The following is a 15,368-nucleotide window of genomic DNA, read 5'->3' on the forward strand; positions in this document are numbered from 1 at the left end:
GGTCCAGTTAAACAAGCTCTTTATTAAACAAGCACCAAATAACACATATTAAACGTGATATTTAGCCTAAAGGTAATTATATGATTTGTTAAATGTATTTAATAGATTTTACTTTCAATAAAACATTTGTAATTGGTTGGTAAAGGTGTTTTATGCATGTTTGACTGAGTTTCGCTGCATTTACACAGTTTGTGGAAGAGTTTCGTTCACAGTTTCTCCCGTCTCTGACAAAAAGTATCCCTCAAAGATGAGCAATTCAAGAAAAACGTATGATTGCTCAATATTTTCTTCTACTGGTTATGTTTTCAAAGCAGATTGAGCTGTCGAAAAAATACAGCATGATTTTCAGTGACTGACATGATTTAGTAAATTATTTATTAAAACAATTGCATATGAATTCATAAATTAACTTTAATACTGTGACTTTTATTTTGACACCTTAAAATAAAGTGTAGCCAAGTTCTCTTTATTATAAATCTATTTTCTATAAATACTTTATTAGGTTTGTATGTTGCAGTTGCACTAATGGCAGTTATGCAGTAACTGTATAACTGTGGAAACTATACATTCATAAACACACTTTTGCAGGAACATGAAGGCATAAGATATGAGTCCACATTGAGGTTTTTTCTTTTCTTTTTTTAACAACTTACTGCATAATAACTTGATATTATGGATGGCATTGCAGTTTTTAAGTACAGCTCACCAAATACATTATTTTACTCATAAATCTAAAAACATCTTTATTAATTGACAAATCACACAAAAATACAAAAGAAAATAACAATAGCAGTAAAAATCAGTAAATAAATAATGATAATAAATACTGGAGGGAAGCGCTGGTGAATCAGTCTTCTGGGTTTTGACGTCATAAACCGGGTTAAATGAACATACGCCACATTTAATGATCAGAAACTTCAGTGTTGTGAGTCTGAGCTTCACAGAGACGCGGTCGAGTCGTAAATGCAGCAAACGTAAACATTTAAACATCATCTTCATATTTCATCATAATAGTACAAATAATTTTATACATGCTTGCTCACTGTTAATACTGTGAATACATTAAGTTTTGTTTTTTGTTTTTTTGTTTTTTCAATAATTGATGGATTCAATAGAACAAAACTTCATGCATTAGACTTGGTCATCTTTCAGTTTCCAGCTGATCTTTATAGCTCACTTTAACCAGTGAACACACAGGAGTGCAGGCCAGATGTTGTAAATGCAGAAATGTTGACAGAAACCTGATCAGATCTGTTGGTTCTGAAGGCAGTGACATTACTAGATGTTCTGGAGAATCTGGACCACTGTACAATATTTCCCACTGGGATCCTTTGTTCATGATCCGCTTGAGAGGAATTATGTTCTGTTTTCCTGATCAAACATTTGTGTTTCTTGATGACAGCAAATATAATCAGAGCCGGCAGAACGCCAGAAGCACCGGCAGTCCAACAGACACAGTCCAAAACCTCATATCTGGAAAGTGGGAAGAGAAAACAGTATTTAAAATGTTTTTTTTATTTTTTTATTTTTTAAACTCACTGTTTAAAGATTGTGCAAATCTCTCATTGTCTCCTGTTTTACTTACTATGTCCAGTGTTCTCAGCTGCTCTCGTTAAGCATGCACCAGATTCTGTAGAGAATATCAGAGGTTACTCACAGTTTCACATGTGCTGTTCAGATCATGATGAATAAACCTCAGCTGTAAAATCAGCTCATATATCTCTCCTCATCTGATCTTCTCTCACCTGTGACTGAGACTGTGATCAAGGTTTCTCCTTCATAATCCAGAACTCTGTATGTTCCAGTGTCAGTGACTGTAAACTCATTAATGATCAGAGTCTCGTCACTGACGGTCAGTCGATCACTGTTGACCCCGTGACCTCTCGTCCACACCTCTGTCCAGCCTTCACTAGAGTTTCTCTCCACTTTATCAGCGTTGATCAACAGAACATCCAACTTCAGATCCTCTCCTTTCTGCACAGAGATCTCATCTGAGGAGGAACACACACATTCATCATTATTATAATGATTATATATTATGCGGGACGTGTCCCATTCAGTGTCTCTGCATGTAGACCAACACTATTACTGAAGGAAATCCAGAACACGAAATAAAATAAAATAAATAAAAATAAACACTCAGTTTTGACTTTACCATGAATATGAAGTTGGTACTTCCGCTCCACTTCTGTTTGAGAATGGATTCTCAGATTGTATTTCCCAGTGTCACTGTAGATCAGATCCTTGATGAAGACGTCACATGATCCTTCTTTAAACACTCGACCATTTTTACTCTTACATTTTCCTTTCTCACAAGCTGCTTAAAACTATATCTGAAATGTCTCTGTCTTCAAATCCACACGACAGGGTGGCGTTTCCTCCTCTCTTCCCCGTCACAGATCGAGCAGTGGTTTCTGCAAACACACAGAACAATATAATGGATTTTAAACACCATATGTGTCTAAATCCCAGCGGATTATTCTCACTTTATTCAAAGTTAAGACCTGATCCACTTTTATGACAGTATTGTGTCTTATTGGCCTTTCAGAGCTTCATTCATGATCAGGGGAAGATCAGAAACGTGTCTGCTAAAATACTGCAGTTACAGTGAATTACTGAACTGTGTTTATAGATGAACTGAATGATGTCATGTCAGTGATGTAATATATGCTGGGTAATTTCCAAAAGCAAAGTCACTTGGTGTAAAAGAGAAACAATCGACTGGATCAACAGGGAACTGATAATCAAACACTGTTACAATTTAATATCAACAGAAATGATACTGACCGCTATATTTGATAAAGTAAAACAGCAGCAGCAGAAGTTTAGAAACCCTGATGATGAAAACAGAAGAGCTGGTTTATGTCACAGATACACACACACATTCATACAGGGATAAAACGCTTTAATGAATGGTGAAATATTACTAAATAATGACTGATAAAATGATAATATGATAAAAATGTCAAATAAGAAACATCAAATTATAACCTAATCTTTGTTTTTTATAAATAATTCCTGTGTATTTCTGAAAATGATCAGTCAAACTCAAAACACGAACAACAGGCTTAAGGAATTCACAAGCAATCTAACAATTATCTCTATAAATTAAGAAACATCATCATAACAGCAATTATTGATTCAGCATTATATCCACGTCACTATCAGGATTAAACAAACAGAAACACTATAACATAAAACAGCTGGATTTACATTTAAAAACTTACATGCTTCTGCAGGAATTGTATCATCAGGCGTCGACAGTTGTAATCCACAACACGGTTCAGTGAGAAATGAAACAAAAACAAGTATCCCATTATCGTGAATCATCAGGTGAATCCCAGGGAAATCCCCATCATAAATTTAACCAGTTTGACATGGACGCGAAAATTCATGGTTTATTTTCAATGAGAGGCAAATCGCACAAACACACACACACAAAAAAAGTATTTTGTCAAACACATACACACACACACGACAAACACACACACACGTCCGCAAATTAAATGAATTATTGATTTGATACCACTTGTGTCTTTAAGGATCTAATGCAGTACAAATCGACTGTCCTGTACACACACTTATAAAGCTGATGCACGTGTCTGATCTCTCTGATGTTGTAGATATACTGTATGCTTCGTGACTTTTTATTTTTATACTCAGTCACTCACTGAGCGGCTTTGTCCCGGAGCACGTACTGTTTTTTTCTTTCTCACGTGAGTGCTTCAAGTCAATGTTAATTTACTAACATTTTTTTGTTGTTGTTCATGTAAGCCTATAGCCTTTATTACATTATCATATCATATCATATATTCTGCCATAACTATATATTTTTTTTTTAAAACAACTCTGTTGGTATTAATTAGAATTATTATTATAATTATTGTTGTTGTTAAATTTAATTCATTGCCACACTTTAATATGTAAATTATATCATCAGAAAACTAAACACATTCAGCGTTGTCAGATGGTCCTCACTGCAGAACACGAAATCCAGGGGGAGGAGTTGGATCCAGATCCAACTCCTCCCACCTTACATATACCTAAACCTACCCATCTCCACCCCCTGATCCCTAAACCCACCCCTAAACCTACCCATCTCCACCCCCTGATCTGGATCCAACTCCGCCCCCTGGATCTCGTGTACTGCAGTGAGTTGCTACTGGTTGTCAGGCTTTTATTTGTGCTTAAAGTATAAAAACAATGGAGTTTGTGGCTGCTGTAATTTTACCTGCCACAAGATGGCGCTAGAGATTAGACAAGATTAGACATTTCTGATGCTTCAAGTCTTTCCTCCAAACAATCAGAGAAAAGCTTCAAGATTTAAGAGGCTTCATTTCTCCATAGTGTAAAGTAAAGTGAGCAAAAAACAAAACTGAATGTAACCCACAAATGAAGCGGGTCTTGTCGGAAATGTCAGCTGGTAAATCCACCGGCCACCCCAAAAGCACCATTGTGCCCTCTCCCTCTTACGCAGGTCCCCTTCGAACGAATTGGCATGGACCTCATCGGGTCATTAGAACGATCAGCACGAGGGCATCGCTTTGCATTAGTTCTGGTGGATTATGCAACGCGATACCCAGAGGCAGTGACGCTACGCTCTATTTCCCCGAAGAGCGTAGCGAGCGCACTGTTTCAGTTAATCTCCCGGTCAAGGCACAGCATTTATTTCACAAACTATTCAAATGGACAAATGGTTAGAACCCCTCTTGTTCGCTGTGCGCAAGGTCCCACAAGCCTCCACAGGGTTTTCCTATTTCGAGCTTCTCTACGGGTGCCAACCCCGCGGGGTGTTGGACATCCTTAGAGAGACTTGGGAGGAGGTACCTTCGAACAGCAAAAACTAAATTCAGTACGTACTGGACCTGAAAACAAAACTCAACATGTTGGGGCGGCTCTCTCTGGAGAATTTGTTACAGGCCCAGGACAAACAAAGCCGGCTGTACAACAGGGGAACTAAACTGCGTGAATTTGCACTGGGAGATAAAGTGCTTGTATTGCTCCCCACTTCTAGCTCTAAATTGCTCACAAAGTGGCAAGGACCCTTTGAGGTCACACGGCGTGTTGGGGATCTCAATTATGAGGTGGTTCGAACAGACAGGAACGGGGCACATCAGGTTTATCATCTCAATCTCCTCAAAAAATGGAGGGAGGTGGAGTCAGTGATGCTGGCGACGGTGGTGAGCGGAGAGGAAGATCTCGGGCCAGAGGCGAACACAATAAAATCAGTGCAACGGAGAGCTGTGTGTGTGTATGCGTGAGAGGTAGGGTATCACCAAAGTGTGGGTTGCTTCACAAATCCAGTCCAGGCAGAGATCAAGTCACTGGTTTCTTTTTAATAATCAACTCAAAACTCCAAAACATTTTAACCAAAACACTGTTCCAGCTTCTCTGTATGCTCTCTAACAAAAACAGTCTCTCTGTTCTCAGATCATTATCAGCTTTTCTCCTTCACTCAACAGCGGTGTCCCCACCACTGAGGAACCTGGGAACTGTAGTGCGGGACCAGGTGGCCATCTTGGTTTGTAGTCCCCATGCTGCAACCACCTATGACCCTCTCACGATGCCACATAGCCTATTATTTTCTAAAGTAGGATGTTTTTGATGTAAAAATCTTGATCACATTATAATTGGACCTCAGAGAACATTATATATATATATATATATATATATATATATATATATATATATATATATATATATATATATATATATATATATATATATATAATTTTTTTTTTTTTTTTTTTTAGTGGTTCATGACTCCTTTAAGGGAGCATCTTCATTCTCTTCTCCTTTTTTCAGTTATTTAAAATACGGTTTTAATTCATACTAATGTTTTTATTTTATTAGCTTTAGTTAATTTGCATAGCTTATTTGTTTATTTGCTCTTTTGAGTTGGCTAGTCAGATTGTGCCACCCTCACCACATATTTTGTGGTTTTCTGTGCATCATCATAATGAAGTCAGTCAGGAAACCATTACTGTGCTTTGCACAACATTGATGTGAAACCATTTCTCTTCTCTAAATTATCATGGCAGATCCGACATGACTGAATATATACAGTAGTGTTTGAACAGGTTTAGCTTTGGTAATGATCAGGTTTTTCTGCCAGAAAATGCACACAAAAACAAATAATTATTATTTTGCTGTTTATTTGATCAGGTCTCTCAGTAATACATTTATCATTTAAGACATCTGTTGACATTTTTATTTAATCATGAATTGCCAGAAAATAGTTTGCATTTATATTTTCTCTTGAAAACAGAGTTAAAGCTCATAGATAAATATATAGGGTCCTATCTCTCACCCAGCGCAATTGAATTTGTACACCGACGCATGTATCATTCCTATTTTGCACCCGCGCACAGCAAACTTTTCCCTCCACAGACGCACGCCGGTAAACTAAGAAATACACTTGCGCTCCCGGGGGCGGTTGAAGGAGGAGGAGAAGAAGGAGGAGCGCAAAGAGGAGGCGTGTTCCGGCGCAAATATTCCCTGGTGCTATTTTGCAGGTTTAGAAAACAATTCCACCACTGACCGAAAAAACCTAGTCTAAAGTCAGTGGCGCGTTGCGCATGTTATTCATATGCTATTTTAAGGGCGCATGCTTGGCCATAATCAATGTAGCGTGTGCACAACGCGCATACACTTTGATTCTCTCATCTACACAGAAGCAGCAGTTTTCATTTTTGCAAATCATACATTATTACGATAGATAGATACTGTAGATAGATAGATAGATAGACAATTTATTATAAAAGCATACATCTAGCTTACACATTTACCCAAATTATCATACGCCTGTTTAACCGAAGCTAATTTGGGTGTGTTTCTCCATCCCCAATGTCACTTCTCTGTGTTTTACGGCCCTGACGAGAGCGTCGGTCTCCTCGGCTGTGAACCGCTCCTGGCAAATCCGCCGTTATAATAGCAATCCGCCATGGCACAAGCGCGCCTGCTCTTAAAGGGAATGTGAGATGTTGCTCTGATTTTACATTGATATTTCTGATATTTCACGTTACGCCCAAACCACACCTATGAGTAATGAAGCGTCTTCAGACCAACACATTTTAGATTTGCGTCGGGCGCAAGAGTCATTTATCCCGCCGGTATAATAGCAACAGCGCCCAAGACCCGCCCACAAAGTTACTTGCATTTTGCACTTGATACTTGTGTTTCAGATCGTTAAAATAGGGCCCATAATGTCTAAAGATAAACAACATAATGATATTCAAGTATATGTTTGCTGTTCTTTTTGAGCTCACTCTTTACATGTAAAAACTGCAGTTATGTAAATCATACAACTTGAACTCTAAACTTTGAATATTGTTGATATTGCATTAAAGAAGTGATTTTATATTTAACTGAATATTATTGTCAAGCACAAATAACCACACAAACCTGAATAATCACCACACCAGTAATGACTGGTTTGCTGTTTATAACACTACGTTTACCACATCATCTCAGTTTCTCTGAAGTGGAAGTGAAATCAGGCCAACAGGAAAAAACATCTGAGGCACAATTTGCTGTTTTAATATGTGACAACTATAGCAGTGCTGATATAACTGGCAACGTGAAGCTCAGGGACAGGCTTATATTGAGTTAGATTGTAAAATAAAGCAGAAATAGATGTTATTCAGCTGATCTTTGGTCCATCAGAGCTCCATGTTTCGCTGCTTTCCATCCTTTCTGCCAACCACGACGGTAAATGATTCCTCCTGCGATGACTGTAGTCAGAAAAAACACAAACACAGCCAGTCCAACACCACCGAACATCAACACACACTCCATCACCGTCACCTCGTCTACAGAGACAGAAGAGTTACTTACATTCAAACAAACAGGCAGTAGTAACTCATAACTTAGGTTTAGTGCTGGATCTCCAGTCACTATGAAAAATGAACATTCAAGATAACGATCATCATGTACCTGTGATGTCTTTTGGCTCTTCTGTTACAAAAAGACCTGTAAAAAATGATCAAACACACACAAAAAAACTGTTTTAGTTGTTAGTTGTATGGGAAAATGGATTAAGAAGAGCTTTTCTCCTACTATTCTGTCCAGGGCTTCATTTGAGCCGGAACACGCCGGAACATGTTCCAGCACCTCCGACGTTGGATCCGGAGCTTTTTTTTATTGGATTCGGCACCTAATGTGTAAAATGAACCGCCTAAATGAAAAAAAATTAAATGACTATTTGTGTAGTGTTCAATGTTGTTATCTGTCTTGTTAGTCTTTATTCCCCATTGAAGTTCCACAAAAATCTTGTGTTTGCATTTTCGATGCGTTTTGAGGTGAATTTTCAAGTGACACATGCGCTTGTTGTGCTGGTTGAGATTGCTGTTCGCCTCGTTTCACTCAGGGGAAAAATGTCAAAAAGACAACAAAGTTTGCTTAACCTTTTCAGATACGCTGACCAGTCAGATCCCAAACAAGCAAAAATTGTTTCTACCAATCAACAATGTGGAGACCACAGTGGACACAGCAGTAGTACTAGTACGCCTACCATTAATGCTGCTAATGCACCACCTGTCATTAGCGGGGATGACGATGACCCACACGGGGAAGGAGATGAAGATGACGACGAGACGGCTGATGGGTACTTTGAATCTGCGAGAGATTGTGATGGCGACCAAGCAGGTACATTTGTCGGGGACACTCAAACTGGGCAAATCTGGACGGATGCTCGGTTTAGAGAGGGAAAAAAAGTTGTCCCTGGCTTACAATGGACAAAACTGGACTAGGCTGTGCCATTTGTAAAAAAGTGGGATCACTGGGTCCGGATAAAACTGCAGGTGTGAAACTGGCAAAAGAATGGATCTCAGGCTCAGTGACATCATCTGTGCCCGATTGAAGAAAAAAGCAAAGAGCCTTAAAGGTCCCGTTTTTCGTGTGTTTTTGAAGCTTTGATTGTGTTTACAGTGTGCAATATAACATGTGTTCATTTTTCGCCTGTAAAAAAAAACTGTATTTTTCACACAATTTACTTATCTGTATACCGCTGTTTTCACTGTCCTAAAAACGGGCTGATGCCTATTTGGAGAGTATTGCGTCTGAGACACTTCCGCCTACTTTATCACAGGGATTACTTACTTTAATACCTAAACCTAAGAAAGACATTCTTTTGATCGATAACTAGTATAATAACAAGATATTAGCTTTGTTACTGGCCAAAAGACTTAAACCGGTTCTGAGTCAGGTTTCATCCCAAAGAGGCATATTGCTAACAATATACGCCTTGTTTTAGATTTGTTGGACTATGATGAACTGATTAGAGACGAAAGTTTTATTCTTTTTTTAGATTTTTATAAAGCCTTTGATTCCCTTGAACATGAATTTATTTTGCAATCCCTGTATAAATTCGGTTTTGGTTATTTCTTTTGCAAAATTGTCCGTACGTTATACAAAAATGGAAACTGCTCAATTAATCTGAAATCTGGCACTTCTCCAAGGTTTAATGTATTTAGAGGGGTTCGCCAAGGTTGCCCGGTTTCGCCTTATTTGTTCTTGATGGCCGCTCAACTCCTTACTACTTCCCTGTTGAATAGTCAATTACAAGGGATTAATATAGCAGATAAACACATTATTATAACTCAATTAGCTGATGATACCACACTCTTTTTAAAAAAACGACTTGCAGATCCCTATCGCTCTTGATCTTATCAAAGTGTTCTCAAAAGCCTCTGGCCTTTCTTTGAATTTAGATAAATGTGAACTTCTTCCTTTAAAGTCTTGTTCTGCTCCATTCCTGCACAATATTCCTGTTAAGTCTCAAGTGAATTATTTGGGTGTTACAATTTGTAAAGATGTCAATACAAGGGGAAAATTAAACTTTGATCCAGTAATTACTAAAGCTAAGAAAAAATTTAATTCCTGGCTCCAAAGAGACTTGTCTTTACGAGGAAGGGCTCTCCTCGCCAAAGCGGAGGGTATTTCTAGATTGACCTATACCCTGCTCTTTCTCTGCACGTGGATAAGATATTTTCGGTAAAAGTTGATAGAATGCTTTTTGATTTTTTATGGAAACACAAAAGACATTACATCAAGAAATCTGTTGTCATAAATAGCTTTGAACATGGTGGTTTTAATTTTCTTGATTTTGCTTCTTTAAACAATACGTTTAAGATCAATTGGTTGAGGCAGTTTTTGAACGATTCTGATTCATTATGGAATGCTATTCCCAATTGTATTTTTTCTAAAGTTGGTGGTCTCCCCTTTCTGTTAGTATGTAATTATAATATCTCTAAATTGCCCATCAAATTATCAAATTTCCATAAGCAGGTGCTGTTGGCCTGGCATTTGATTTACAAACATAATTTTAGCCCCCACAGGTATTTTATTTGGAATAACCATGATATCCGATACAAAAATAAGACACTCTTCTTTTCAGATTGGTTTAATAATAATATTCTTTTGGTTTCTCAACTTGTAAATTCAAACGGTCATTTGTTTTCTTATTCTGAATTCTTAACCAAATATTGTATTCCTGTCACCCCACGAGACTTTGCCATAGTGATGGATGCCATCCCCAGTGGTGCTATTGCACTTTTGAAAAACTCAGGTGATTCTTTACTCTCTTCTACCTCTTGGATACATCCTTGTGAGACGGCAATAGGGAAGATCTGTTTTTTATCTAGTCCCTCTCTTAGGAATAGAAAGATTAGACAACTTTTTCAGAATGATATTATTACTGTCCCCTCTATAATATCATATTGGAGTAATTGTTTTAATGATATTCCTTGGAAGAAAGTGTGGTCTCTATCCAACAAATATTTAATCACTAATAAGGTTAAAGAGGTATCATTCAAGTTGTTGCATCGATTTTACCCAGTCAATCTTTTTATCAAAAAAATGTTTCCTGAGTTGGATCCCCTGCTCCTTCTGTGGAGTGGAAGACGAGTCTGTAACTCACTTTTTTTGGGAGTGTGTTCATGTAGCTACTTTTTGGAAGAATTTTTGTCTATTTGTACGTGCTTCTTTATTAGTCAATTTTTCTTTGGGGTTTAAGGATGTCTTATTTGGTTTTTATAACTCTGACAAAAATCTAAAAGACAAGTATTTTCTTGTAAATCTATTTATTTTTCTAGCCAAATTTTTTGTACACAAGTGTAAATTTTTGTCTATCAAACCTCTTTTTATTATTTTTTGCAATGACGTGAAATGTTATTTGGGTACTATCTCTTCTTCCAACAATGCTAAAGCTTTAAAGTCAGTTACATTGTGCACAAAGTATAATATTTATGCTTTTTTATAATGATAACAAAAAGGGACTCGAGGCATTTCTATCTCTATTGAATTTTTACTAATTTATGTTACCCCTGGATTAATTTTTATTTATTTTTTTATTTTTTATTTATTAATATATTTATTTTTTCATGTTTTTTTTTTTTTTTTTTTTTTTTACTTTATTTTTGTTGAACTTGCTATTTGTCTACTGTTTATAATTCTATTGTTATTGTAGATTAAACTGTATTTGCTGTTATGTTCAATAAAGAAAGAAAAAAAAAAAAAACGGGCTGATGACTTCCTTGTTCTATGAAGTCCCTCCTTCAGAAATACGTAACGAGTTCTGATTGTGCCAGCGGTTCCTGTGTTGTGATTCGACAGCAGCTTAGCGCACGTTGCCCAGAAAGGTCACGCCTCTTACCATAACGTGGAGATGCATGCGCTCAGTGTTATTGTAAACATGTCTTTAATATTACCCTATCAATTTGAGCCGGAATCAGACCCGGAGAACATAGATGAAGAGGATCGATTATGACCTGTTCAAGCACGACTTTTGCAGGATGTTTCACAATGGTAAGCTGTTTATTTAGTAGTTGTCATACTTTTACGATTGGCTGTTACCTTGAATTGGTTAAATTGTAATGTTAAATGTTACAAACTGTTATAAAAGCTTGTGGTACAGTATATGGTTTTGTCCGTCTGTCGTATTAACGATGGTGTTGTTGAATTTTTAAAATAAGTGCATTGTTTATTCCTACCTTAGTTACACGTGAGCACGAGTTTTGATCAGTAATATATGTTTTATAGGTGTACATGTGGTAACTGTGACAAAATGCCAACGGAGGTTGAAAACATCTGCTGCAAAGAAATATAAAAAGTACTGTAACACCTCCTAATTAAATAATTTTTTGTTGAGTATAGTTCTTTTGAAATTGTTCTCATCCAAACAACTTTATATAAATACACTTTATTTTCACCATGAATATAGCCTTAAAAGCTGCCATGTTGTGTAAAAGAAATCGTTGCCATGCATTACAATAATTTATTTATTAAAAGTTGAATGTTACAGCGTCTCGACGACATGGCGACAAACACACTCTACAAACGCAACTCTTCCTCTTCTCCGTGGGAGCGCAACAAGACCACGCCCCCTTTTTTTGTGTATTCCTGTGGGAGGAGGTTAGTCAAAAAACTGTTCTAGTGACATCATTAAAGCAGGAAGTAGAGGGATGTAGTCCAAACCGGCCATTCACTGTAGGCTTTGAAAGGGGACTTCTGTTAAATAAAATATCTCGCTTGGCATTGAACTTTGAGCTTTATAATTTTACAGATATTATTTATGCTCTAACAGCAACATTACACACTAACTAAAGTTTGAAAAATGGGATCACGAAGAACAGGACCTTTAAGGAAAAAGGGTTTTGAGCATGGGAGTACTAAAGCACGTGTAATGGCATCAAATATTTGTGACAAAGCAAATGAAAATATATTGGTAAACGCAGTAATCAATATCCAAAGCGACCAGGTGCAAACGACTTACACCGCTTTCAAGGCCAAGCGTCACAGGCCAGCTCACGGCTTTGAAATAGACTGTCAGGAAATGACTGGTCCTGATATGGGGAGGATTCTCCATGTTCTCATATACAACAGCATCTTGCATTTATCATGTATTTACGAATGAAGTTGCCAGAGATGGAATCGCCCGAGAACATATTCTTTGATTGTGTGGAGTTAGATGATTTTGGCGCAGAAGGCATTGGGCCCTATCTTGCACCCAGCGCAATTGACTTTGTACACTGACGCATGTATCTTTCTATTTGCATCTGACGCACAGCAGACTTTTCCCTTCACAGACACACGTCGGTAAATTAGGGAATGAACTTGCGCTCCCGGGGGCGGTTCAGCGAAAAGAGGAGGCGTGTTCACATGAAAATGTGAAAAAATTAGGCATAAATCTAGTTTACACATTTACCCAAATTATCATACGCCTGTTTAACCGAAGCTAATCTGGGTGTGTTTCTCCATCCCCAATGTCACTTCTCTGTGTTTTACGGCCCTGACGAGAACGTCGGTCTCCTCGGCTGTGAACCGCTCCTGGCAAATCCGCCGTTATAATAGCAATCCGCCATGGAACAAGCGCGTCTGCTCTTAAAGGGAATGTGAGATGTTGCTCTGATTGGTTTATTTCACGTTACGCCCAAACCACACCTATGAATAATGAAGCGTCTTCAGACCAACACATTTTAGATTTGCGTCGGGCGCAAGAGTAATTTATCCCGCCGGTATAATAGCAACAGCGCCCGAGATCCGCCCACAAAGTTACTTGCATTTTGCGCTTGATTGTGTATCAGATCCTTAAAATAGGGCTCTGTGTCTGCAAACTGTTGGATGCCTTAGATCATGCCAACTTAGACGAGGCCTTCCTCTCAAAAACAGTGATGTTTGTGTCAGATGTCAAGAGTGGGGTGGCAACTCGACTTAAAACCCGCTTCCCAAACATCAAAAAACAAATTACACTGCCTACGTGCGTAGCTTCTCTGACTAAAAAGACACAGCATTGATTAGGTTTTTTTAGTCAGAGGCAGTGTATTACGTAGGCAGTGTCATTTTTTTTTTATCCGGTACCTCCAACCCCACTTTTGAATCGCCGGATCAATATAAATGGTGCATAATGACATATCAGGGCCTTTAGCATTTTTCAATCAAGAAAAAAAAACAATAATTCAGTCTGTCCAAACTTTTGATTAGCAGTGTGTTTGTGATTTAAAAACTTTCTCTGATATCCAATTTATACTGTATATATACATACTGACAAAATGTAACCTAAAATGGTAAGATCTTAATTAACCATATGATGTGAAAACTGAAATCTGTTACCCTCAATCTCCAGTCTGATGGGTTTGTCGAAGTGCATCTCTGGAGCGTCAGACTTTAGTCCACAGAAATAAAGTCCTGAATCTGATTCTGTTACTCCAGTAATAGTTAAAGAGACTCTGGTGATCGATCTGTCTGCTGATATTTCCAGACGAGTTCGGTTCTGATTGTAGTTGATCAGGAGATTTCTCCAGGTTTTGTCCTTCTCAGCAGAAATCAGCAGAACGAGCTCTTCAGATCTGAGATGATACCAGGCGACTTCATCTCTGTTTCTCATGTTGCAGTTCAGAGTGATGTCTTCTCCCATCCGAACTCTCACATCAGAAGATCCTCCAACTGACAAATCTGGAGAGACATTGATAAACACAGATCCTTTTAGACTGTAAATAGCTATTGCATTTGAGATTGATATGTTAATTTCATGAATGTTTGAAATAGAATATATTTACCACTGGATGTGATTTGCTTATCCAACAAGAAAATACACAAAAGAAAAAGACTTTCTCCATTGTGCCTGTCGTTCATAAAGGTGTTGATCAAACTAAGTTCAGCTCAATGCAGAGTCAAAAGTTTTGAATGAGTCTTTTGTTCTGGTGTCCAAACGTGTAAAACACAGCTAAATCAAAACTGGAAGTATATTCCACACTGATGAGTGATTTAGAAGTATGGAAATATGTCACTTCCCACTAAAGGTGGAGTCTAACTGGTTATTATTGTCCTCTACTGGTTATCCTTTCAGAGCAGATTGAGCTGTTGGAAGATTTACATTATATTGCATGGTGTTCAGTGACTGTAAAGATTTTATGATTGTTTCATTTAATCTATTGCATATGAAATACTTCTAATTTGAAGGAATGCCTGTTACCCTGACAGGTCCATGATTATGTGATATGACATACGGTGAAATCTTGGGCACGTTCAAGTTCAAAACGGTGCGCAAAGTTTTGCTACGGTTTCCGGGTTGAACGTCATGTTTCCTGGAAACGGCGTGCACCGGTGTGCAACGGGGTTTGAGATATGTTTTCTCTTGTTTGGTGGAACTGCAGTCCAATCAGCAGCAACATGTATATAAAGCACGCGGTATTAAAGTGAACTCACACAATGGGTTCAAGGAAAATAATTTACAAATGTGTTGGATGCAGCTCGGTATACGCAACAACAGACATGTTTGTCGTAAGTTTTATTGTAAAAATATAGGATATGTTGTTGTTTATATTTTTAGCTTCATTGCAAGTGTATGACATTTGGTATAGAAATAAACA

At 37.8% G+C, this 15,368-nt stretch overlaps 1 protein-coding gene across 2 annotated transcripts; it reads right to left on the bottom strand.

The window, feature by feature from the left end:
• Positions 1–6,148: 6,148 nt before the first annotated feature.
• LOC307163750 (uncharacterized protein) lies at positions 6,149–14,753 on the bottom strand. Of its 2 annotated transcripts, none has more exons than XM_079879978.1 (4): positions 14,556–14,753; positions 14,110–14,451; positions 7,936–7,971; positions 6,149–7,733 (listed from the first exon to the last, which is right to left on the bottom strand). In XM_079879978.1, the coding sequence occupies exons 1-4, from the start codon at positions 14,629–14,631 to the stop codon at positions 7,639–7,641; spliced, it is 549 nt and encodes a 182-aa protein (XP_079736104.1). In that variant the 5' UTR covers positions 14,632–14,753; the 3' UTR covers positions 6,149–7,638. The 2 variants fall into 2 exon arrangements, with proteins under 2 accessions (XP_079736104.1, XP_079736103.1); XM_079879977.1 differs by having other exon boundaries at positions 6,149–7,811; positions 14,556–14,735.
• Positions 14,754–15,368: the final 615 nt, after the last annotated feature.

Source organism: Squalius cephalus (genome assembly GCF_949319135.1).
Source record: "Squalius cephalus genome assembly, chromosome: 8".
Taxonomy (NCBI): Eukaryota; Metazoa; Chordata; class Actinopteri; order Cypriniformes; family Leuciscidae; genus Squalius; species Squalius cephalus.

Coding starts and splice junctions, on each gene's coding strand:
- LOC307163750 (XM_079879977.1), bottom strand. CDS start 14,631: ATGAACGACAGGCACAATGGAGAAAGTCTTTTTCTTTTGTGTATTTTC. Junction 14,452..14,555: donor TAAGCAAATCACATCCAGTG/GTAAATATATTC, acceptor ATGTCTCTCCAG/ATTTGTCAGTTGGAGGATCT. Junction 7,972..14,109: donor CATCAGACTGGAGATTGAGG/GTAACAGATTTC, acceptor CATTTTTTACAG/GTCTTTTTGTAACAGAAGAG.